Source organism: Tachypleus tridentatus, chromosome 9 (assembly GCF_004210375.1).
Source record: "Tachypleus tridentatus isolate NWPU-2018 chromosome 9, ASM421037v1, whole genome shotgun sequence".
NCBI classification, from domain to species: domain Eukaryota; kingdom Metazoa; phylum Arthropoda; class Merostomata; order Xiphosura; family Limulidae; genus Tachypleus; species Tachypleus tridentatus.
This window is the reverse complement of record NC_134833.1, coordinates 103082350-103110119: the sequence shown is the minus strand read 5'-3', so window position 1 is coordinate 103110119 and position 27770 is coordinate 103082350. Positions and strand designations below refer to the sequence as shown.

Genomic DNA, 27770 nt, shown 5'->3' with positions numbered 1-27770 from the left:
ATTGTCAATCAGTGACATATATTTAAGGAATATTCTATGATTTCTTGAGTAGAATATACAAACATATGACTTTTATCAATGGCTATAAACCCATGGTATATGAGAAAAAAACTTAGGATATGCCTCTAATTTAAAAAAATACTGAAATATAGTGTCACATAGCACAAAGTTTGTGACATATTATTATTTAATTTAATTTATAATGCATTTATATTTGGTTCCATGAATTCTTATGGACTTTGGTTTGGAGTACTTCATTGTATCATTAGTATAGTAATCAAAATTCAGAGCCTAAAATTGGCATTGCTGTTAAAATAGTTGACTATCTCTGTTTTATGTAGGCATAATAAATAGTGATGTATTGAAGATTAACTTTCATGATTAAAATCAAAGTGCTTCAGAATTGTAAAAGTGTTTATTAATGTTTTAAAAAATACTATTATGAGAAAACCTTTCAATGAAAAGTAATTATTTAATTAAAATCTATTAAAATACAACTTAAAAAGCATTTCAGTAATATTGCATGTTGTTTTCACATCAGGATTGAAAAGTTACTCTATTTTTTTTCTCATACAGAAGAGGTACTCTTCACAATTCACAAAAATGTATTCAGTGAAACCATATTATTGAATCAGTCACTTAGATACCATTAAGAGCATGTGCTGTGCTATTGGTCAATAAATGTAAGGTTGCAAACAAGTAAGAATGGGGTATGTAACTAGTAAACAAAATGCAAGTTTATTATCTTCCATGTTGTCAGTATTGTTTTCTTGTATAAATGAGTATCATATTATAATTATGCTGATATTTCTATACATTTTTGTTTTGGACTAATATGACTTGACTGTAGCATAATCACTGTGATACCCTCTCAATATCTGTTATAATGTCTATGCGAATTCACACTGTGAAGGTTGTTCTCAGCAAAATTATTGTAAAGTGGTATTCACTACACATACAGGTATTTTGTGGTCACTAATTATCATTTGCCTCTTGAAGGATTATGTTGGAATTACTGAAACATACATCCATTGAAAATGTGTGTTTATTATAAGAAATAGCTGTTTGGACTCAGAATACAAAGGTACAGATTACTGATTAAATAATGTGTTGTGAAAATTTATGTATATCAATAATCATTCAAGATTTTCAGTGTCTGGACTAACAAGGGTTCACCTCATAAAAACAAAGTATTTATACATCAGAAGAAAACATTTTTTTTAACAAGTAATAGTACTGTGATAGTCAAAGATGAATTTTTGACTTTATTTCAATTTTTATTGAAATTCTGAAAATTTTCTTATTGGAAAATTTTGTTTAAATGTTTTTTTACCTATAGACTTGTCAAGCAGATTTGGTACGAGATGGTGGTCACAAATACTTCCTTAATGTTTTAGCAGATTCATACGTTATTGTAAGTATTGATTGTTTATATATATTTGAAAATTTCACGATATACTAACTACAAAAAGCAACACAGCTGTTAAGCTAGAATTTTTTGATACTGCTGGAAGTGTAGAAAAAACATTTAAATGGTAACAGTATAATGGAATATGTCAAGAGTAAACATTATAAAGAAAGGCTAAAATATAAATATAAACCACAGCAACTTTAAGAAAAGAAAAGAAAAACTGCTGATCTGGAAATGGGTAGATGTATAAGTAGATGAGTAGATTATTTAGTGAAAATAAGTTGTTGTTTTTTTAATAGAGTTTGTAATTGTTATTCTTGGGAAGGATGGGGTTGTGGTTTTCATTATGTAATAGGATGTGGATTCAGTTGGATCAGTTGGCTTATTTTCGCTTTTGGCTGATATTCCCATGTGTTTTTTATATTTGAAAATTTCACAACATACTAACTACAAAAAGCAACACATGTCCATGTACATGTAGGTGAGTTTAAGTTTTATCAGTATAGATACCTTTACAGCTACAAGTATATTTACAAATGCATTAACCATAGTTTTATTACTCATTTTTTCTTATAAGTGAGTGACTTGCCAGTTTTTGAGTAGTTTGACTTTCAAATTGCAGTTGTCCGTATACAGTGGAGCGCCATTAAGCCACGGACCAGTAAACCGCGAAATCGCTTAAGCCGCTGTATCAAGTCTTGTGAGTGAGGATTATCACGGCTCACTGCTAATTTAAGAATGTGTAAAAACGCAGCTTACTAATTTAATCCTGGCTTTATAACTTCAAGGGGATATTTAAAAAGGATTTGCTTTAATTTGGGAAATAAATAAAATATATTACAATAGAAATTGACCGTTAATCTACCTTATCCGCTCTCTATATCAGCTTTATGGAGGCTGCCATTGTTACCGAATCACACCTCTCCATACATTAAAGTTAATCCGCAGTAAATCAGTGAAAAAAGTGATCAATAATTAAAGTATTATTTTTAATTCAATAATCCGATATAATGATCACGCAATGGCCCTGATGAGGCTCCTTGGCGGAGCTGTTGGCGACTTCGGCTTTTCAGTCACAAAGGTTTAAGCCACAGTTAAGCAGGTTGACCCCCCAAATACCGTGGCTTAACGGCGCTCCACTGTATTTCTTTCCTGCTGTTTCTACAACCTTGAGTGGTAGCACCAGTTCAAACATGTTTTTAACCATGGTGTTCCTCTGACTTTGGACTATGTCATTGGCAGTGATGACATCTTTCTGGTTGACTTTTTTTTTAGTTTTATACTGATTCATAGACCTTGATATAAAATGGCTTGTTTTAATAACCAATTGTTTGGCATAGATAGACAAAAAAAAAGTCCAAACAAACCCAGAAGCTGACTTATGAAATACTTATGATACCTTCACTAAATTGAGAAAGGAGCTTGCTTGTATTAATAAATCATCTGTATGATATATGCTTATTGTTTTGGTTAATATGCTACATTAAATCCAATAAAAAAAGAGAGAGTGAGAGTATGTATATCAGTTTTCATGACTATCTGCAAAACAAATGTTGGAAGCTTTCGTTTGTGTTTGGTAATTTTTTTATTTTACTTTTCTTTTTACAAATGGTGTTTTCAGTTATGCTCTGTGTGCTAAATTGAGTATGATATAGTGGTTGATGGGCTGCAGCTTGAAGATCTAAGATTTTAACCACAGTGTGCTACTAAACATACACAGCACTTTCAGCTGTGAGGTTGTTATAAACACAATAGTCTGTCCTGTTATATGATTAAGAGTATCAGTTGACTGAATGAGGTAGTGGCTGCTGCTGTTTTGTTGACCTATCTTTGATTAACAGTTTTAAATTAATGATTGTTATGTCTGAATGTTAATGGTCACTAAACTGGCCCCTTAGCCCTTATGTTGGTTAAGGTGCAGTTTATGTTGAATTTATTAATCTGTTATGCTATTTCAATTTTAAATGCCCATTAATAGTCAGACTATTAGAGGAGACAAAGGTTTTATGATGATGGTGAGATACTACAATTTGTGTGTGAAAGCTAATCAGAGAGCAAGTAATTTAAAACATTTGTAACTGTTTCATATACCAAATATTTTTTTATTACTTAGCAAACACAGAGATATGATAACTTTGTAATTCTCAGTATTTCAAGAGTAAAATAGAAGCATCGTTGAGATTGACCACCTAAATTGCTATGTGTCCAAATACAAATAGACCCAAATGCTTTCTTTCACTTTATTTTATAACATCTGTATAATTGTGCTGCTCTGGATATTTGATAAGTATGAAACTTCTTGTAATAAACATATTTGTGAATAGTGAAGAAAAAAAAAATTCTGATGTGGTACTTTCTTCCACTTCCAAGATTAGCTATTCTCATTGCTGCCCCCTAGAGGCAAATATTTTCTTTATGCATTTATACAAGCCTTATGCTCTCTCCTATTGAATCAAGTGGTTAGAGCACATCTCATGTAAACCATCATGTATCACCTCTAAACCAATAGGAGCATAGTGTGCTTACGTGACATGACTTCCTTCATGCCCTCTTTCAAACTGTCGGTTCTTGGTTGGCAGCCCCTGGACCTTTCTTTTTTAACCTGATTTCAAAGTGAGATATAGTTTCTTCATGAAGTGGTTATACTTTATAAACTAACCAGTTTTCTTTCACATTACCTTACTTCTAGATCATTATAGTGACCTTTTTCTTAATTTTTCTATACATGATCCTTCTTTGCTGACTTTTGAAGCATGATAAGTCAGTTTTGCTACTTTGGGTGTCTCAGCTTCAACAGGTACTGTTTCTCGGGTCTCATGTGAGGCTGACTTTATAGGATATTTATAAATGTTTATTTGCAGAGATTGAATGTTAAATGGATCATCCTCTTCTTCCAGACATTGCCCCACTTTCTCTTGAATAGGTTTAACCTATTTAGGCTAATGAGGACTTTGATCACCTGTTTCCACCTACTGATTTTGCTGTATCTTTTTACACATTTCCTAAGGATTCAGTTCAGTTTTCCATGCTCTCACTCTTGTGATGGATTGTCTTTTCCACCCAATATGATTTATCCAACAGCGTGTACCCTTGATCCTCTTATTTTTTGGTGGCTTTTTTTTCATGTCGATGCTTCCAATATCACTCTCAATCACCAGTTACTCCTCTTTCTTTGCCTCAGACTTTGGCTATCAGTACCTATATGTTTGTCCTCTTATCCAGTTGCTTTATGAGGTGGTTTTCCTGATCCACACTACTCTGTGCTAGTTCCTTCTAATAGCTCCTTATCGGCTGGCTCAACTGAGCTTTTCTTATTTTCACCAACAACAGTTATTCCCTCTTTTACCCCTTTCCTTATTCTCTTCCCTCCTCCCCTTAGTGTGGTTTCCTGTACATTGTGAGGGGAACTCCAGATTATAGGAGTTCTGCCTATAAATCAGGCAGAAATGTCCTGATTTCTCCAAGCCTGTTCCCTTGGCTGTGGTTTCTCTAGATAGTAGATAGGGACAGTGGGAACTTTTAGAAAGTTTTCTCTAAACTTTCCTTTTCTTTTATAATGATTCCTCTAAATAAAAACTTCAATAAAATAGTGAAAAAACAGTCTATAGTAAAAGGATCACATCTTGAAGATTCTGAGCAGCAATCCTCACCATCTGTAACACCTGTTGTACCTCATTTTCTTATATTGCATTCACTTTCAGACAAACCTTCAGGGCAGATGTCTTCCTTTTTCATTTAGAAGGGACTAGAGGGACTTGCTGGCCCTCCATATTCAGTAAAGAAGCTTCGATCTGGTGACATATTGGTGGAAACATCCACATCTCAACGCAGTAAACTCCTCTTGCATTCAAAGGCGATTGAGGTTACACCTTGTGCTACTTTGAATTCATCACGAGGAGTTATTGTTGAGAGAGATTTCAAGAACTCCCCAGAGTTGGAGATTCTTCCTGGTTCTCCACCCAAGGAGTTTCTGCAGTGCGGTATATATCCACTCCCAAAGATGTAATTATGTTGCCGACCAGTATCCTCATTCTGACATTTAAATCACCACATCTGCCTACCACCATAATGGCAGGTTATCTTAACTGCAGAGTATGGCCATACATTCCAAACCCTCTCTGATGTTTCCAGTGTCAATGGTTTGGTCACTTGAAGACATCATGTTGTGGTTTCTTGATGTGTGCTCATTGTAGCGGCAAGGACCATGATGCTTATGAGTGTGAAATAGACTCTCATTGCATCAACTGCAGTGGTTCTCATCTATCCTACTTTCATTCTTGCCATAAATGGTTGGAAGAAAAAGAGGTGCAGCGTTTGAAAACGATTCATAACATTACTTATCCTGAGGTTCAAAATTGCTGTCCACCACCTCATATCGGGTGTATGCTGCTGCACTTCATTCCAAAACTACAGTGGGAGTGCAGAAAGTTCTCTCTAAACAATTGAAAAATCTTTTGACCTCCATGGTTAGAAAAGTTGATGAATCCACTTCAACAGTTATCTCTGTCCCTTACATACATTCCAACAAACCCCATGATCCACATCCTTTGGTTCCAGGTACATGCATTTCCTTGGATACATCTTCTTCTTCCACCCCACAATGCGAAACAATCATTCGTTCACATCCTCAGTCATTGGAATCCCCTTCAAACAGCAAGGACCTGCCCAATCGACCCAGGGCAGGATCCATGGAGGTCGATAGACCTCCCTCAAATAAGGACAATAAGGAAAAAAGATGTGGTCGTAAAAGGGAAGGTTCTCCACCCAATTCGACTACACGTAAATAAAAATAGTCACCCTGATACAATGGAACTGCCGAGGTTTAATTTCTAATCTGGGTGACCTCAAATCACTGATTGCTTTCTACAGTCTTGTATGTCTTTCCTTAAAGGAAACATTTTTGAAACCTGCTGATACAGTCACCTTTCGACGGTTTTCTTTGTACAGAAATGACAGGCTATATGATGGAGGGGTGGCACTGTTGGTTGATCAGCATGTGCCCACCCTGTCTTTGCCATTCGACACACCCTTGGAGGCCTTAGCCATCTGTGTTTCCTTGGGTCATATCATCACTGTTTGTAATCTCTACCGGTCACCTGGAGAGACATATGATCAATCAGACCTTGATGCTCTCATTGAACAGTTGCCATTTCCCTTTTTCATTCTGGGGAACTTTAATGGACATCATCCCCTCTGGGAAAGTGCTGATATTGATAGCAGGGGTTGTTCTGTAGAGTGTGTTCTCTCTGATCACAACCTTTCTCTTTTCAATACTGGTTCTTCTACTCATTTCCATGCACCTAGTCAATCCTTTACTGCTATTGATCTCTCAGTTTGTTCCCCTTCATTATTTTCCCGTTCTTCATGGAGAGTTGACAACAACCTATGAGGCAGTGATCATTTTCCTATAATCTTGAGAGAGACTGGCTGTGGTCATTGCCACCCAACCCACGTGCCCTGGTGGAAGCTAGATCAAGCAAACTGGTCCTCTTTCACTGCTCTTTCAAAATTGTAAGCCATCAATAGATGACTGTGTGGCAGCAATAACTGACTGTATTATACAAGCAGCTGCTCAATGTATTCCTAAAATCTCAACACATTTTCCAGTATATCCTCATCCGTGGTGAAATCCTGCCTGCCACATGGCATGGAAGGCTCAAAAATGAGCCTAGGATACTTGTCGTAGATATCCTACACTCTCGAACTGCATTGCTTTCCAGCGAGCCCGTGCACATGCTTGATGAGTAAGACGTCAAAGCCAGAAGGAATCTTAGATTAAGTTCACAACTGACATATCTTCTACCACCAGTTTCAAAATCATATGGGACAAGATTCGAAAGGTCAATGGGCAATATAATTCTGTCACCCTCTCAATCTTGCTCTCTGATGGCCAGGAAGTAGCTGATACTCTAGGTGAAAGCTTTTGCTGGGAATCTAGCATTTCTGCTTCTTCTTCCACCTTTTTAGCCATCAAGACTTGGGCAGAGTGATCATCTCTATACCTTCGAGCTGATTGTCTATAATTGTCCCTTTACACTGGTGGAACTCAAATTGGCCCATATTGGTCTGGCAGTACATCAGTTGGATCTGATGATATACACTATGACATGCTGCACCATCTATCTCTTGCTTCTCTTGCTATTCTTTTGATTGTTTTTAACTAGATCTGGCAGGAGAATGTTTTTCCTGATGCCTGGTGCTAGGCTATTGTCCTACCTTTCTCTAAGCCTGGGAAGAATCTCAAGATTCCTTTAAAGTGCTGTCCATTTGCTTTAACAAGCTGTCTCTGTAAGACCTTAGAAAGGATGGTTAATGCTCTTCTTGTTTGGTTCCTCGGATCAAACAACCTCCTCTCAACCACTCAGTGTGGGTCCCGATGACAGTGTTCCACCATGGACCACTTGATTCGACTTGAAACATCAATCAGAGAAGCCCTTCTCAAATGACATCTTGCATGAATATTCTTTGACATTGAGAAGGCTTATGATACAACATGGAGGTATGGCATTTTGTGAGACGTCTGTATGTATGGGTTACGTGGCCATTTGCCCATTTTTATGACAAATGTTTTAATGGACAGGAACTTCCACGTTCATGTGGGTTCAACACTTTCCCATTCTTTTCTACAGGAACTTGGAGCCCCTCAGGGCTGTGTTGTGATAGTTACACTTTTCAGTGTAAAGATTAATGCCATCACTGAACAACTTCCTTTTACTGTTGCAAACAGGCTCTATGTCGATGACTTTTATGTCTCATGTCAGTTGTCAAACATGAGGTATATTGAGCGGCAGCTACAGACTGCTCTCAATCATCTATTGAAGAGCACCACAGGAACCGGTTTAACTTTTCTCTCTCTAAAACCGTTTCCATGCACTTTTTCGGCCAACGGGGTATTCACCCTGATCCTGAACTCCGCATCAGTGAAGCTATGCTGCCTGTGGTCCTTGAGACAAAGTTCTTGGGGCTTATCTTTGACCATAAGCAGATCTTTATACCACACATCAAGTAGCTACAGGTTAAATGTACACGAGCACTAAACATCCTTTGTGTCCTCTCTTCCACCACTTGGGCAGTGAATCAAAGTTCTATGCTAAAGATATATCGTGCTCTTATTCCTCTTATTCGATACTAAACTATGGATGACTGATCTGTAGTTCTGCCAGACCATTGGCCTTATAGATGCTAGACCCTATTCATCATCAAAGACTTCGGCTCTGTGCTGAGGCTTTCTGCACTTCCCCAGTTCAGAGCTTATACATAGAGTCTCATGAACCTTCTTTGCACCTCTGCTGTTTGTAACTATCTTTACTATATGCTTCGAAACTTCATTCCTTACCAAAGCATCCCACCTGGGGTTGTATTTTTCTTCCTCGGTGGGCTATATTTTTTCAGAACAGATGATCTGCCATTGCTCCTTTTGGCCTTCTTATCTAGGCGCAGTTGGATGAATTGGGTCTGTCCTGGGATAACATTTCTGTATCCGCTGATCAAACCATCCCTCCCTGGCTTCTTACAGTCCCCAATTGTGACCTATTTTTTAGTCATCTGAGGAAAGCAGACACTCCTGATTGGAAATACTGTCTACTATTTGCTGAACATCTGTTCTTGCCAATATTGAAAACCGACTGGCCCATTTCTCTTTAATATCTACTTCTATCCAGTTTTTCTGGATACCGGGGCCATGTTAGTATTTGCTGGAATGATCTCGCTGACACTGCAGTTAAGTCTATCTGCTCTGGCACTATCACCGCTGTGCCTGTTCCATACACAGACTATGGTCCTTTAATCAAGGCTGCCAGCTGGCAGTCGACTTGGAGTGATCAATGCAGAAACAAGGTTTTCAAAAAAAAAAAATCCTACATTGGAGTTTGGTCATCTTGTTTCCACAAGGATCAGAAAGAGGAAATTGTTCTAACTAGACTATGCATTGGTCACAGTTTTTTAACTCATCGTTTTATTTTATCTGGAACTGATGCACTCAGATCACAATAAGCCACATTTTACTTTATTGTGGTTGTTACGGTTCTCAATGACGGCACTATTTTAAACATGTTCTGTCTCAAAGTTTGTCCATAACAATAGACAGTGTTCTTGGTTATGGTGACACTGTCCACCTTGGTAATGTTTTTAGTTTTTGAAATTAATCTTTTTAATGCCATTTACGTTTTTTAATTTATACATTACACCCTTTTAATATGGCTCCCTTTTAAAAAATCACAGTTCATTTAGTTCAATTTGAAATTAGAAACTGGCCATAACATTAAATAACTCAACCAGGACTGGAAAGGCCAACTTCAGGTGACTAACACTGCTGTTTGAACTACCTGTTAGTCATCCTGGCGAGTTATTATTATAATTTTGCTACACATCTTTTAAAACCTTTTTATTACTTTCCTTTTTGAAAATGGCCATAACATCAAATAACTCTGAACCAGGTTTAGAAAGGCCAACTTCAGATGACTGACGGTGGTTTTTGTACTGACCTGTTAGTCTTCCTGGCCAGCTATGCTACAGAAAGTGCTTTACAACTTGAATTACTGTAGATTTTCTCTTGATGTTGTAGACTAGGTGTAAACATTGGTTTTATGCTATATATGTGTTTTTTAAAATTTGTTTTGTTTTACCTTAATTTCCTTTTATGAATTTTACTAAATTTACTTTTAACTTTTCACCGGATGTTTGGTGCAGATAGCCTAGCTGTTTTGTGCCATAAAACACCAAACAACCAACTATCCTCTTCCCTCCTTTGTCAGTCCTAATCACTGGTTCTACATCCTGTAATTTGTTCTTTCTCTCTTCATGCTTGGTTTTTATCCAGTTCATGGCAAGGAGATTGGATTTCTCCAATCATATAGCTTCCCATTTGGCTTGGCCCTTACATTCTTCTTTCATGAAGTTAGATCAACAGAATTGAAAGTCTTTTTACACATGGTCCCATGCTTGGAAATTTCCAGCTTTAGTTCCTACTTTTGCTGGTGTGTCCAACTTTCTGATGTGGCTTTTTGACTGGAAGTCTTTGGTCTCTTCAGTTTAAGGTTATCAGGCAGTCTTGTTTCGTATGTTTTGTCTTTCCCCTTACTGTAATGTCTTTGCTTCACCTGTCTTTACCATGTTAATTTGTTCCTTTCAGATTTGTTATCCTCCCAGTGACTTACTTTTCTGGAGTGGGATGTTAATGTGATCCTGTGTTCTTTTACTTTACCTCTGTTCAAACCTCTTTCCTCATGTTCTACACTTCACCTTTCCCTTAAAGCATATTTTCTTCTCATGTTGGCCTGTGGTTGTTGATGGTCTGACTTGTATGTTATCAATGTTGTGCACACACTTTATCACCATGCTTATCTTTTCCTTTATTTTCTATTTCCTGTCCTTCTTTCTCTACGTTTGTCCTGATTCAGGTAGACCTCAGGGTTTGGTTTGTGCCCTTCATTGCTATATTGCCTGCACAGCTTGACACTCTTTTTCATCTCAAGACCTCTTCCCTTCCACCCTCACCAGTTGGTTTTTTTTTAATACAATTGGCTAATTCCTCATTGTCCCCTTCCCATAGGAATTTGTTCAGAGTAACTTCTTGTCAGATTCAACACCTTATGTTTTCCATTACTTCTCGTCTTTGTTGGCCATTGGAGGAAATCCTGCAACTGGGCATGTTGACCACACTTAACGCTTCATCTCCCATTATTTTCATCATATATAATTTTTGGCTTTCTCAGGTTTTTGTCTTCTGTCAGTGGCTATTCTTCAAGATTTGGTTTTACTTTAAGACTAGGTAAGTCTGTATTAATGTTTTATTTCAGGAGCCCATCCTTTATACTATCATTACATGGATCCAGCTTTTTGGCAAGTAGTGCTTGGTCAGGTATCTTATAATTCAAAATTTGCATTATACAGCCATGTTAACTCTGGCTTTCCATATCCAAGGCTTCACAGTGCTTGCCATTGATATGGGATCTTTTGCAAGACTACTTGAAGATGAATAAACTTGGACTGTTGCTTCATAAACTTGCCTGCTATGGATTGTACAATCCATGGACTTCATGGATAAAGCAGAAGGGAATAGCTGCCATTCCTTGCCATACAACTAAAATCAAAATTAAACCAATATAAATAAACACCTTTATACCTATACTAATTAATAACCTAACATCTAACTGCAATGCCACCTACTATCTGAAACGTTTGCACTCCCGTCCATAAGATATCTGCCTGGTAACAGTCTGTTTCAAACTCTCTCTTAGTTAAACTGGAGATGACTTGAGGAGGTTAAAACATTGTTCTCTACTTTATTTTAATAAAAGTTTTAGTACCCATACCAGCTGTCTTGAGATACGTTTTTACTGCAAGTGGGTTTCTCATCATCACGAAATCATCCCTATGATTGGGAGCCTTCATTCTAACCCTAAGTGGGTTTCAGTACCCCACAGTTGGGGATTTGGATTTAGAGTGAACCAACCAACATAATTTCTCACACATGTTCAAGATTATCTATCTTCCTCCCTCGATTGTGCACTCCCTCTGTGTTGTGGGTCATAGTGGGGATAAGGGGTATTGTTCTGTTTCTGTTGTTTATCTATCCCTTGTGTACCTTCGTCCATGGATTTTATTGCTTATTGGATGATTCTGCTCAGTTTCGCTGCTTGGAGGAGTAGGTTTTATTTACATAGATGTCCTTTTGGTACCAGATGTTATGTTCCCAAATTGAAATTTTTCTCAAATATCGTGTTACTCCCTAGGATTAGAGTGGTTCTTGATTCCCTTTGATCTCTGGAGCTTGAGGTGAAGATGGTATGATCCTTATCTTACTTTCATATGGATGTCTGTTTCTCATGTCAGGGTTTTGTTTGTAGTTGATTTTTTCCAAGAATGTTGTGTCATGCCTAACCACTCTACATCATGGAATTCATCCTTTGTTTATCCACTTTTCTGTTTTATGGGATTGACTTGTATATATCTGTTTAATGGTTCAGATACTTATCATCCCTCAATTCTCTCTCACTTGAATGTGCTGCTATCCTTTTTTTTCTTTCTTTTTTCCACTCTTTACTGATGGGTGAAAAGTATAAGTGGTCTGAAGTGATTAGGCTCCCTTGGTCAGATTTGACTCTCTCACTTGCAGAGGTATCCTTCATATGCTTTCTGGGAGGTATGTCTATTCTTTCTTTTCCTAATCAGCCTGGAATTCTAGCTAATCTACCACATCAGAAGTTAAAATTTTCCTATACTGAAAACGTATTTCCAATAGTTACTTTCCTCTTCTCACACTTTCCTCCCTACACTCTTCTAGTGCTTCCTTCTTTTGCCAAACTCTGAAATGATAGTTCAGTAAAGGTACATAGAGGGAGTCATATGCATTATATGAAAAGCATCTTGTAATCATTTAATTCCAATAGGGTGGGAGCAAAAGGCTCTTGGCATGCGTAAAACAAAAGTTCAAGTGCAAGGGCAACAATGAGTAGAGAGAAGTACCTGTCAGGAACACATTTTCAGTTCAAGAAAATTTTAACTTTAAACTAGACAGTTGCTCTGACTGTAGATCATTTGAAAACTTTGAAATGTTAATGTGTGAAATGGAGTTTTGTAAATATTTTTGAGAGAAATAAAATTAACTTTTATGCTACTAAAAGTGCCAGACTCTGCAGACACATGGAGATAAAAAAAATCCCAATAAAATCTGTTTGACTTGAATTGAGGACATCAGTTCTATAATGTTAAGATGTTTTTTTATTAATCTACTTAACTTTTACTGATTTCCACATACTTATACTACTCATTTATTGCAGGCAGAACACAGAACTATGGCAACATTTGTGATGGCATGTATAGTAAATGGATATCCAAGTGGACAGGTAAAAAAAAATGTTTTGTTACAATTCCAGTACTGTTACTTGTTACTCAGGTACTAGTTTATAAAATTTTGTATTCATATAAGTAAAGTTGTTAGAGTTTTATTTTGTACTGTCCAGTGATTAAGTTCAATTCTTAATTTCTGTAAATTATCACTTATTAAAATAAAACATGATACCTGTTAATTTTTGTATCTAATATGATTGAAGAAAATATTAATCTCATAATATGAAGAACATGTACAAATTTTTAATAACAAATTGTTTCACCTAACAAAATATGTTTTGTAATATTACCTGAAAAAAATTAAACAGTTTGCTTTTAAAGATAGTTTTTGTTATATTTACAGGAAGCAGCTCTTCAAGGCAATTTGATATCCATCTGCTTAGAACAGTTGGGGGATTCCAATTCCAGACTGCGTCAGTGGTTGGCTATTTGTTTAGGTAGAACGTGGACAAAGTATGATGCAGCAAGGTGGTGTGGAGTCCGTGATAGTGCCCATGAAAAACTTTACTCTTTATTGAATGATCCAGTACCTGAGGTACATCTCAAGGAAATCAGTTTATATCAGAATATTTGTACTAATTATTATATGTTGAAGAAGATAGTTTATTTATTGGAATGTATTTTGTAACTTTTTACCAATGGACATGTGAGCTAAACACTTATATGATGTGCAAGTAAAAGTATAAGATCCAGTTGTTAGTGAGGTCCTTGAGCTTGACTTTCACTTTAATGAATTTCACATTGGTTTAGTAATAATTGGTAGTATTTACTGAATTTCTTTAAAAGTTCAATAATGTGTTTAAAGTTAAATTTCTTCTTTATTTGGTTTTTGAATAAAACCACTTGGTATATAGCAGGAATAATTGACCAAGGACTTACCAGTTTTTGAATAAGTATTTTTATTTTCATCCCTTTATTTCTCTTAGATTGGTTTGACTGTCTAAAAACCTAAAAAGGATGATTATATTGTGATAAAGAAAATGTTCTAATTTTTCAGTAGTAATCTTGTGTGGAGTTCATATTTCACATCATCTTACATTTTTAAGTGATAGTATGATTAGTGTGATACCCTTTTATAATTCCTTTATCTAAGTGTTTTTGTCAGAGAGAACACTTCAACCTATATGCACTTGTTCAATCCTTTTAGGTTAGAGCTGCTACAGTTTTTGCATTAGGAACATTTATCAACAGTGCCACAGAAAGATCTGACCATGCAAATAGTATAGACCACAGCATAGGAATGACATTAATTAGTACTTTAGCCAATGATGGAAGTGTCCTTGTGAGAAAGGTAAGGAAATTTAGTGATGCTTTTACAACATTGTTGTGTATGAAATATTAAAAATTCAATGATTTGTTCAGACAGACCATAGGTTTTTTGGAATCAAGGGAAAAAAATATTTCATTGTAAAGTTTGGGTTGCATTTTTGTATCCTGCACTGCCATAGTTATTTAGCATAGCTTTTACTCTTGGAGACCTCCATCATAACTTAATTACTAGCATTACTGAAAATAATGCATGTTGTATGTCATTTGCTAGTTATGTTAAAGAGCCTGAGAATGGTTCAGTGGTTGGCTTTAGCTTACTGAAATTGTGGTTCTGCATTCACTTTCTATTACTACACTTATAGAGCTGTGGATAAGCTATTAGGGTGATGATCAAATCCAATTATTCGTTGAGATAAGACTAGCCCAAGATGTGGTGGGTGCTGTTGACTATCTGTCTTCACTTTATCAATTTGTAATTAGAACAGTTAGCACAAACAATCTTTGAATAGCATTGTGTGAGTGTCCAAAAACAGACAACTAAGCTGGTCTGTTGATTCTACCAAGATGGGTCTTTTTATGGTTAAGGGACAAAGGCTATGTTATCACATTTGTAGACTTACACTTAAAACTTTTATTAAACTATAATTATATGTATGTAAATCAGTAGGTTTGGTATCAAATGGTAGATTATAATTAAATTTGAGTATTTATATATAAATTAATTAACTTAGTTTTAAAATAAATATTAAAAAAATCAGTGTCATTTTGTGAGTCACTGGTATGTTTAATGCAGCATTGGTTCAGATTAGATTTTTATGATGTCAAAGTACAAAATCTATAGTTTCTTACAAATAAGAAACTCAGATTACTGATATTGACAAGCTATGGTATGAAATAAGAACTTCCTGTTCTTTCTGTTTGCTGAAATATTGCTGCATTTAGTAATCAAACACATTGGTCTACCCACTTCTGTCCATTTTACTTACATACACCAACTTCTGTCTATGATGTGTGAATAACCAATTGAAATCTCAGAATGCTCCCCACGTGGTTTTCTGAGGCTCTGTGAAGTAAGTACATAGGAAATTGTTGCTCTCCATGGTAGAATCCAAGTTGTAAGGTAAGACATTATTGAGCTTGTAAAATCATATTTTTTAGACCCAAATACAGCTTAGTTATTAAGCCTGATAAATTATAGTGGAATTCTTTGGTATTGATGTTATAGTAAATTAAGATTTTTTGTTATTCCGAAACGCACGTGGAAAACAAAATATTTTTTTTAGGTTTTATATTCTTCATGTGCAAAACTTGATAAGGCTTATTAAATTACAACAGGTTGCAAATGAGTACAAAGTTCATAACTAGAAGAAATAATTATTTTCTGTACTTATTTATTCATTTATTTACAGTTCTATGTTTTAAGAAAAATAATTTAAATTTAAGCACGTATATATGTAAACTGAAATGTGATTCAAAATTTTGTGAAGATATGTATAAGTTTTAAAAAGTTGCAGTATAACTGCTTTAAGCGACAATAAACATTTCAAAATATATCTATTATTCCCTTAATTAATGGAATCCACTCAGTTCATATTCCCCAAAGTAACCATAAACATTTGATGTTGAAATATATACATACTTTTAAATATTAGTTTTAAAAACTTTTTTTTATTCAGTAGCTAATATATTATGGAAATTGAGATATGTTTAAGGGAGTATACATTGTCATTCAATGAATGAGTATGTACGTTTAGGTATTTATAGAGTTCTTTGTTGTAATTTCATTATTACAGAAATTGACAGTTGTATTTTGATCCATTTTTTGTTTTGTTTAATGGAATTAAGCACTTATGTTGTTCCAGGAGCTGGTAGTTGCCCTCCAGTGGTTGGTTCTTCTTTTTGAGAACCAGTTTGTTGCTGTTGCTACTCAGTTCCTAGAAGAGGAGAGGTTGAAAGATACCATACAGAACCAAAGTCCAAATAGTTTTTTACCAACTGGTGAATACATTTGTTGAACAAATTCTAAGTTTTTTATCATGAATGGAAATAAGAAGTTTTAAAATCTACATTAATTCAGCAAATTATGTTTGATATTGTTTTGCCTAAAGTTCTGACAGGTCTTTTGTTATTGTTAATTTGTGGTGAAAAAATAGTACATAATTTAATTTTTATATATATATATATTAATGATTAATGTTTATTTATCTTGTGTATAATAAGGATCTCAAATTTATAGAACAATAATGATCTTATTAAGAGGGCAATAAAATATAGTTTTTGTTTATACACACACACTATTATTCATCTAATTTATATTGGGAGAATAAAGTATTAATATATTCACTTTCTATTCCAGTACCTGAAGTGATATCCTCTACTAGTACAATGAGGAAAGTGACATCTAGAGATAGACTGAAGCTGTTTGGATCACCAAGTGGAGGTTAGTAGAGCTATAAAAACATGATTTTTTTAAGACCTTGTGCTGTTTACAAATGCAATATTTTATTTATTTGTACTTTAAATAATATAGGATTGGTGAATAAGGGCTCTTATACTGGTCACCTGTAAAGTAGACATTCTTTGCCTTCAGTGCTCACTTGTGCAGGGCATTACAGAATATTAACACATATAAGTGTATAGTTCAAAATATATATGTGTATTTATCTTACTCTTTTAGTAGAATCTGAAAGATTATGTGTAGTGCACAAGAAATTAGAGAGAATACTTTTTGCCATTGGACAATGTATGTGTATTACATCTTGTAAGGAAAAAACATTTGGAAAACGTTTGCTTTTCATATAGTGAAACAAATTTTCCAGGCTAATTGTGATTTTATGTGAAAAGTATTACATGGAAACATTCTGATACTTTTTTGCACAGTGTGAAATCACCTTAACTCTGTTTAAGAAATTTTCCTATATCCATTTTAACTTCTCTTAAGTAGTTTATAATTAATAGTTTTAAACGTTTTTCACAATGAATGAATAATACTAACCAATTTGACATAATAAAAATATTTTGAAAGTTCTGTGTTAATTATGTGAAAATAACCTGCATCCCAGTAAACTGCAATGACTTTATTAAACTTTAGGGTAAGGAAGAAGAATATTAATTCTAGTTACAAAATATTAGGCTTAGATAGTCAAAGCTGATAGAACAAGTAAAACCTAGCAGCTAAAGTAATAAAAATTATATCTTTATTTCCATCCTATAATGTTTTTGACTGTAATTATCTGAGGTTACAGGAATTTTGTTCCTGTGTCTTTTTTGAATTATGACATAATTAAAGTTTTTATATGAACAACCTTCAAAAGATTGTTAGTCTTGTAACATATTTCTAAAGTTTAGGAAGTAATAGTCACATTATGAATACTTTTCAAAATTAAATGTTATTGTTTATAGTTTTATGTATAATGATTGTAGTAAAGTGTTTATGAAGTCATATCTTCACTTATGTTCACATTTGCTTGATGCCTTTAAATCTCTCTCAGTAGGTAATTCAAAGTGTGTATGACACAACCGTTTATTGAGTTACATTCAAAATTTCATTAAACTACTCCATTATTATTGTATACAAATAAAATTGGCCTGAAAATGTAATTAGTAAATCAGATTTTAATATTATAAAAAATATTTTATCTCCCTAATATCAGAACTATGACATTTGATTTTTAGGTCTTCCTTCTTCTCTAATTTATTTATCACCCCTCTAGAAAGTACAGGATTTTCTATCTTACTTGGTCTGGCATGGCCAAGCGTGTTAAGGCATGCGACTCGTAATCTGAGGGTTGCAGGTTCGCATCCTGGTCACGCCAAACATGCTTGCCCTTTCAGCCGTGGGGGTATTATAATGTGACGGTCAATCCCACTATTTGTTGGTAAAAGAGTAGCCCAAGAGTTGGCGGTGGGTGGTGATGACAAGCTTATGGATGGCTAGCACAGAGCCCTCAAGGAGCTTTGTGCGAAATTCCAAAACAAACAATCTTACTTATTAAGTCTGAGTTCAAGGTGATTTTTATGCTGAAAGTGATGCTACTTTTTTCCATTTTTATCATTTTCACTTTATTTCATAATCTCTAGAACGTTTAAATGAATATCATATTTTACCTATTATTTTCTCTACTTTAACAAAAAAAGTGCATTAGGTTTATATCACAGGTTCTTTTTTACAATTTCACGTTTGGTGAAAAACAAAAGAATCTTTAATATATGTATGTACACACACAATCATTATAAAATTGGTCCACTGTATAATATTGAATAATAAATATTATAAAATGTCATAACATTATTCATATACCTAAATATATTTAGGTAACTACATGGTGAAATAAAATGAACTCTAAATACAATTGATATTAGTTATATCAGTTTCTGTCAATTTAACAAACCTTGTAACTGTTGCATGAAAGATTATGAAGTGAATATAAGTTACCCTTTTTGCTTAATATAATGATTGTATGAACAGTTGCACATGATTTATTTTTACAGCCAAAGCTAATGTGTTTTTCTTTTAGTTTTATTTCTTTATGGTTTAATTTGTGCCTGGCACTGCCTTGTGGTTAGGGTGGTTGACTTGCAAACCTTAAATTGCAGGTTCAAACCTTTTTTCACCTAATATGCTTACCAACTTGACCAGCAACATTGCTGTAAAATATTTCAGCTTATAAAATTACTTACCTACCCTGAAAAAAAAAGTTGAGTTTGTAGACTCTTTCAAAATTTGTAGATAGCTATTTATTTATCTTGCAGACAACTTTTTGTAAATAAAGGATCAAGTCACCAGCATATGTTTGTCAAATTAGATAAGCCACAATCAGGCTGATCATGTGCTTCAAAAGTTTTCTGTTTATTTGAGTTTTCTCATCTAACGTAATAATTGTCTAATTATAACATTTTAATTTTTTCATCAGAATAATTAATAATAAATATAAGAAACCTGAAAATTAGTATTTAAATACTATTGAAATCTTGTATGAAATTCTAGGCATAAATCGTAATTACAAAAGTGGTCTCAGAAATTATTTTTTAAAAATATTGTTATGCAATTTAGATTACAAAAAAATGCCAACAAAAATGTTTTAAAACTACTAGAATGTATCTGGTTTTTTAACTAAGCTAGAAGTCTGTTAGATTATCCACACACCTGAACAAGCAAAGTTCCAAACTAAAAATTTAAAATGGGTAATTTGAGCATAAAAAGGTGTTACATGATACAGACAAGTGAAGATTGAGAATTAATTTAAATATTTCTTTGACATTAAGAAATTAAAACTTATGTCAAACCTTGTATTTAATGCAAAGGTTTTCATATACATTGATATATACTGATAGTGATAACATTGAACTTTTAGTAGATTTTATAAATACTTGGTTAAAATCACTGAGTTCTTTATTAATGGTATCTGCTGTTTTGTTTTAGTATCAGTCTCAGAATAAATTATTCAGTGTTAGCTTTACTATTAAGTAGTCTCTTGCATTAAGTTAGTTTTGCTTGTATCCCTTAAAATATAAATGTATCATTGAAACAAAATTCTGCATCAGCAATACATGTGATTAAGGAACATAGTTAGGAATAACTGCTGTTGTGTCAGAATAAAGATTGTTAGTCAAAGAAATTGTAAGATTGATTTATATAATAAAAGAATAAACATGACTCCACAACTTAAAATACATAATTTTAGTTGTGTCATAAAATGTGCTTCATAAGGAAGTGCAGGTTAAAAGGAATTAAAATTTTAAACTGTAGGTTTTATTTATTTATGAGTCCTCAGACTACATATTAATTTTATTTTTTTTCACAGTTGTACTATAGGAACCAATGATTAAAAATATACTTGCTCTTGAAGTAGATTTTTCATAGGTAACAATCTGAAACAGAAGTTATTTTCGATATTTTACATTAATGGAATCTTTACCCAAATAGGAAATAAAAATATTATACTATATTTCATATTGTAGGTCATTTTCTTGCAAGCCTTGGTGGTAATATGGAGTCAGGAGTATATAGTGATGCTTCTCATGTCTCAGATTCTATGAGGAGGGTGAGCTCAAGCACCTCAATCAGTAGTATGACTGGTGGACCTTTGCTCAGTGGACTGGTTTTTGCAAGTGTTTACACTAACATTTGGAAAGCTGTGCTGACAATGGGCAATGACCCGTCAACAGAAGTTGCTGGTTTAGCAACAACACTGATCAATACAATTTTGTCCAAGGTTGGTGTTTATATGCCAAAATCATATAATGTTTTTACTTTCTTAATGTTAGTTACTTAATAAACAGAATAAAAGTAACACTGATTTAACATTTTTTATTATTTTATACAGAATAAGACCTGTTGTTGTTTCTAATACTGTGGAGAAAAATGTAAAGACAATTGTGAATGCTTTTATAATTTCTCCTTAAAACTTAGCTAGTATATGAAATGTTTGAAATACTGTTTTAATTAGGCTTCATTTCCCAAATTTATCAGCCACTATTAATTGTTTATCAGTTGTTTTTTTTAAATTTTTTTGCATATTTCTTCAGTAACTTCTTTTGCTTCTTACCTTATGGATTAAACACAAATTTTACAGTATTTATCTTCTAACCTTATGGGTTAAAAGACAAATTTTACAGTATTTATCTTTAGTTATCTTATATTTTCTTATCTGTCTGATAATTTTTTCATGTCTTAATGCTGTTTACCTAATAGGATCATATGCTTTTTTTTTTTTTCTTAATGTTTACTATGTTTAATATTTGTTAAAACTCTTAACTAATTATTATCCTGTACCAAAGCTCATGTAACAGTTATGTCATATGGTACTTTAATGTCAAGTATTTTATTGTAAGTTATGTAGAACATACTAAGACACCTGTCTTCTGTTTAGGGTCTTGAAGATTGAGTGTAGGATCTGAACTAATAAATTAAACAAAAACTTTACATTTACATGCATATTTTACTTTAAAGACAATTTATTTTACATGTACTTTATTCATATCTATTTTGTTTAATACTTAATTCATTCACAACCACTTTATTCCTCATTACATAAGTGGTATAACAAATACTGTGCTTTCCTCTAATTTGTTTATTTTTACTAATTCCTGTCAGCCTCAGTGTCTGTTTATACTTTGTTTCTTGACAAACTGTATTAGAAATTCTTTCTTCTTCCTGGGCCAGAATAGAGAGATTTCTTGTTGAACCTTCTCTTGAACACCTAACATAGAACTGACCATGTGAAAAGTAGGGGGTTTTCAGATGTAACCTTGCTATTTTAAGGGGCTGATCTTGTGCTTTGATTGCTCAACTAAAAACTCAAAATAATTAAGGCTTATAATGCTAAAAATAGGTTTTGTACTCAAGGTGGGAAGAGCACAAATTGTCCATTGTGTAGTTTTGAATGTAACAACAAATGAATAAATAAATTAAACACTTTATTGTGTACTGTATGGTGTATTAGTGTTGAGCATAGTGAAAAGTGGGTAAAGAAAAATAACTATGTTATACAAGATCACTGTGATATACTATCAGTTGTTGAGATTAGATACATCACACATCTTATTGTACCTTGTGTGAAAACAGTTCATTAGACTTAATACAGTTGAGCAGATTAGAAACAAATTCTGATACTGAGCAGTTTATTTTTTAATGTCTAGCCTCAGTGCCTACTTTTTTAAAATTGTGTAGTTATGTTCAGATGTGCTTCTAAATATATTAAAAGTACACTTCTGTCATTTTCTTTAGACAGTGGGTAATAGCCAGTCTGCTGATGTTCCCAGAGAAAACAAATCATTGTGTTACTCAGAACCGTCATCACCTTCAGGTCGACCCAAGTTTATCACGTATGTTAAAGCTACTATATTACCTAATCAGACATTTCTACATTCTTATAACCATATTCCTTGAACTATTTTCAGATCACAGAACACTTTTTAGGTGCAAATGTATAATAAATAAAGTGGTATGAGCAGTAATCTGTGGTTTCATAGTGTTTACATGGAGCTCCAGAGGAAACAAAGGAATCTAATGGAAGCTTAGAAGGCTTTCACAGATCTGTGAATTTTTTAATAGATTCTTTAGCCATTCTTTTCATTCCTGAAAATGTTTTCTTGTTAAATTATATCTGTTTGGAAGCTATGAACATTTTTGTTACTGACAAGAAATATAAACCTATTTAGATTTAGTGAGTATGGTGGGTAACAACAGAAAAACTCAAATTCTTACTTATGGAATATTATTGTCAAAATTATTTTATACAAGCAATATAAATATGTAAAATATCTTATTATTTGCTGAAAATAAACTATACTTGTTAGATATAAAATGGTCCCAAACAAGAATATTGTTTCTGAAAATATTGTTATTTAGCCTGACAAAGTTAATGGTGATGTCACTGTAGCAGGTCAGGTCATAAGTCACTTATAAACCATTGCCAGTTTTTGCTGTGTTTTTCATAATTTATAGCTTGAAGTAGTGACCTCTTTCATTGACAAAAGAAAGTATCAAAATAAATTAAATGACTGTCAGTCAAAGTGAAACTGACTGAATGTATAAAAACAAACTGACTAGTTTGTTTTGAACTAGAATGTTGTGAAGAATCTGGAATATCTTTTAATGTTTTGTATGTGTGTATTTATTAAAGATGCTGTAATTGGTTTATAAGTTTTGTATGTATGTATTATAATGATTTTGAATAAATGGTCAGTGTTTGTGTGTACAAATTTGGAATTAACTATGGAAACACAGGTGATACTTGTGCATAATTCACAGCCAATGAATACTTGTAACCAAATAGTCATTTTTATCATCAGTACTAAATATTATGTATAATATAAAATAAAAGGAGATATATTGTAAAATGCATTAATATGTTGTATTTGTTTTAAACAGAACAGCACATCTTATCAGTGTATAGTAATGATACATTTATCCATCCATTGATAATGAAATGTGATGTATAACTCCTCAAAACTCTGCAAAATTTTGTTTGCAGTGTGACTGCCTCAGATTCTTAAAAGCCAGGTAAATTCTTGATAATATTAATATTGGGAATCTGTGCAGATCAAGTCATCATTTTGCTTCTTTTATTGTATCTTTGTAACTTCCATATATTGTTTTATCTGTTTGGGTACATTCTTGGGATCACTGTTGTGCTTGAAAATCAGTTGTTACCCAAAAAATATTTTTCCTGATTGATAAGAATCTTCTTGCTCCCAACTCAGGAGGCAGTCCACAGGAGTACTGGTGTAGTTGGTCCTCAAGCAAACTTCACTATCAGTTTTGCATGTTCACTGTGAAATTGTTTTCCCCTCTGCAATTGGACAGACTGTTGTTGCCAAACAACTTGCATTTGAATTAATCTATAAAGACCCCTTGGTGTGGATTCCTGTATGTGGTGAGGGGACCTCCTAGGGAAGGTTCTGTTCTATCTGGTTACCTTCTCTGGGATCTAAACATCCACCCACATGTTTGCCGTGCGTGGCGACCCGTGAAGGGGAGGAGAGGATCCTGGTGGTTGAGGGGTCCAACCCTAACACACCACTTTGGCCTCGAATTCCTGTAGACGGGCGGCCTTTGGGTGGCCCCCCTTGAGTCAATCGGCTGGTCCACTTGGGCTAGAGTCAACCAAGTACCAGTTTTGGAAGTTCTCAATGGGTGTTGTGGACATTGTGCCTGATGCTGGTGTTTGGGTATAGTGCTCACGAAACCCTGGCGTTGCTGCATTGTCCTTGTGTGACTTTGTAGTGCGTCCCCTTGTAGGGTTCCATGGTGGGTGGGGTCAGTGGGTACCAAAATTTTTCTTTTCCTATGGATCCTCTAAAAATTTAAATAAAATTGTAAAAAACAGTCAATGGGTAAGTGACCACGCCTTGAATACTCAGAACAGCAATCTTCAACATCAGTAACACACGCACCTCATTTTCTTATATTACATTCTTTTCGAAAAACCTTTAGGGCAAATGTCCCCTTTTTTTATTCAAAAGGGACTAGAGGGACTTCCTGGCTCTCCAAAGTCAGTAAAGAAACTTTGATCTGGTGACATATTGGTTGAAACATCCACATCCCAACACAGTGAACTCCTCTTGAATTCAAAGGCAATTGGGGATATACCTATTGAGGTTACACCCCATGCTACCTTGAATTCTTCACGAGGAGTTATTGTTGAAAGGGATTTGAAGAATGTTCCCAAGTCAGAGATTCTCGCTGGTCTCTCCATTCAAGGAGTTTTGCAGTGAGGCACATCTCCACTGCAAAGATGGAGTTACACTGCCAACAAATACCCTCGCTTTAACATTTGCTTTACCACGCACCCTGCCACCATCAAGGCAGGTTATCTCATTTGCAGGGTTCGCCATACATACCAAACCCTCTTCGATGTTTCCAATGTCAGAGATTCGCCACTCAAAGACATCTTGTCGTGGTTCCCTGACATGTGCTCGCTAGGGAGGCAAGGACCACGATGCCTATGACTGTGACATGAACCCACATTGTGTAAACTGCAATGGTTCTCACCCCTCTTATTTTCATTCTTGACCAAAATGGTTGGAGGAAAAAGAGGTGCAGCATTTGAAAACGACACATAACATTAGTTATCCTGAGGCTCGAAATTGCTGTCCACAACTCCATTTCGACATATGCTGCTGCACTTCATTCCACAACTACAGTGGGAGTGCAGACAGATCTCTCTGTGCCTCCAAGAGAATCGTTTTCAAAACCAATGAAAAGCCTTTGACCTCCATGGTTAAAAAGGTTGATGAATCGACTTCCACACCCATCTCTGTTCCTCCCATACCTTCCAACAAACCTCAAGATCCACGTCCTTCAGTTTCAAATACAGGCATTTCTTCTGATACATCTTTTCTCCCACCACAAGAGACAAAACAATTATTCGTTCACGTCCTCAGTCACTGGATTCCCCTTCCAATAACAAAAACCTGCCCACCCGACCCAGAGCAGGATCCATGGAGGTTGATTGACCTCTTCTAACTAAAGACAGTAAAGAAAAAAGACGTGGTCGTAAACCAAAGAGTTCTCCAGCCACTTCACCTACCCGTTCTTAAAAATGGCCACCTTTATACAATGGAACTGTCGAGGTTTATGTTCTAATCTGGATGATATCAAAACGCTGATTGCTTCCTACCATCCTGTTTGTCTTTCTTTACAAGAAACATTTCTCAAAACTGCTGATACTGTCTCCATTCGGCAGTTTTCTCTGTACAGAAATGACAGGTTGTGTGATGGTCGAGTACATGGAGGGGTGGCACTGTTGGTTGATCAACACGTGCCCACCCTGTCTTTGTCACTCAACACACCCTTGGAGGCTGTAGCCATCCGTGTTTCCTTGGGTCATACCACCACTGTTTGTTCTCTCTACCTGTCCCCTGGAGAGACATACGATCAATCAGATCTTGATGCTCTCATTGAACAGTTGCCATCTCCATTTCTAATCCTAGGGGATTTTAATGGACATCATCCCCTCTGGGGAAGTGCTATTATTGATGGGAGGGGCCAATCTGTAGAGCGGATGCTCTCTGATCACAATCTTTCTCTTTTCAATACTGGTTCTTCCACTTACTTTCATGCACTTAGTCAGTCCTTTACCGCTATTGATCTCTCGGTTTGCTTACCTTCATTATTCTCCCATTTTTCATGGAGGGTTGACAGTAATCCACTAGGCAGTGATCATTTTCCGATCCTTTTGCGAGAGACTGGCCTTGGTCGATGCCACCCTACCCGCGTGCCCCGGTGGAAGCTGGATCAGGCAGACTGGTCCACTTTCACTGCTCTCGCAGAACTTGATCCTGCCATCGTAAATCAGCCATCAATAGACGACTGTGTAGCAGCGGTAACTGACTGTATTACACATGCAGCTGCTCATTGTATTCCTAAAACCTCGACACGTTTTACACGATATCCTCATCCGTGGTGGAATCCTGCTTGCCACTTAGCACGGAAGGCTCAAAAGCGGGCCTGGGATACTTTTCGTAGATATCCCACACTTTCAAACCTGGTTGCTTTCCAATGGGCCCGTGCACATGCTAGATCGATAAGACGTCAAAGCCAGAAGGAATCTTAGATTAAGTTCACAACCAGCATATCTTCTACCACCAGTTCCAAGATCATATGGGACAGGATTCGAAAGGTTAATGGGCACTACAATTCTGTCCCCCTCTCATTCTTACTCTCTGATGGTCAGGAGGTGACTGATGTTTGGAACATCGCTAACACTCTAGGTGAAAGCTTTTGCCGGGTATCTAGCACTTCTGCTTGTTCCTCCACCTTTCTGGCCATCAAGACTCGGGCAGAGCGATCACCTCTTTCCTTTTGAACTGACTGTTTCTTTGACTATAATTGTCCCTTTACCCCGGTGGAACTAAAAATGGCCCTTCATCGGTCTGCCAGTACGTCTGTTGGAACTGATGATATTCATTATGACATGCTGCACCATCTATCTTTTGCTTCTCTTGCTATTCTTTTGATTGTTTTTAACTAGATCTGGCAGGAGAATGTTTTTCCTGATGCCTGCCACCAGGCTATTATTTTACCTTTCTCTAAGCCAGGGAAAGATCCCAAGATTCCTTCAAACTACCATCCAATTGCTTTGAGGAGCTGTCTCTGTAAGACATTAGAAAGGATGGTTAATGCTCGTCTTATTTGGTTCCTTGAATCAAACAACCTCCTCTCGCCCATCCAGTGTGGGTTCCGTTGACAGCACTCTACCACAGACCACCTAATTCGTCTTGAAATATCTATCAGAGAAGCCTCTCTCAACCGCCAACATCTTGTATCAATATTCTTTGACATAGAGAAGGCTTACGACACAACATGGAGGTATGGCGTTTTGCGAGACCTCCATACATATGGGTTACGTGGCCATCTACCCATGTTTATTAAAAATTTTTTAATGGACAGGAGATTCCAAGTTCGTGTGGGTTTGACACTTTCCCGTTCTTTTATACAGGAACTTGGAGTCCCTCAAGGCTGTGTATTGAGTGTTACACTCTTCAGTATAAAGATAAATGCCATCACTGAACAACTCCCTCTCACTGTTGTGAATGGGCTGTATGTCGACGACTTTCACATCTCATGTCAGTCGTCAAACATGAGATATATTGAGTGGCAACTACAAACCGCCTTCAATTGTGTATGGAAGTGGACTCTGGCGAACGGCTTTAATTTCTCTCTCTCCAAAACTGTATGCATGCACTTTTGCCGTCGACGGGGTATTCACCCTGATCCTGAACTTCATATCGG

The 27770-nt window shown here is 35.3% G+C and overlaps 1 protein-coding gene across 2 annotated transcripts in view; it reads left to right on the top strand.

Annotated features, from left to right (window-relative positions):
* The window catches only part of raptor (regulatory associated protein of MTOR complex 1), a 120080-nt gene that overhangs the window by 63018 nt on the left and 29292 nt on the right, over positions 1–27770 (top strand). For both annotated transcript variants that reach the window (XM_076456173.1, XM_076456171.1), the window contains exons 12-19: positions 1340–1414; positions 13192–13257; positions 13605–13796; positions 14409–14552; positions 16393–16528; positions 16887–16970; positions 20492–20745; positions 22260–22357. In XM_076456173.1, the coding sequence (XP_076312288.1) occupies positions 1340–1414; positions 13192–13257; positions 13605–13796; positions 14409–14552; positions 16393–16528; positions 16887–16970; positions 20492–20745; positions 22260–22357 (1049 nt within the window). The remainder of the gene's footprint in view (positions 1–1339; positions 1415–13191; positions 13258–13604; positions 13797–14408; positions 14553–16392; positions 16529–16886; positions 16971–20491; positions 20746–22259; positions 22358–27770) is intronic.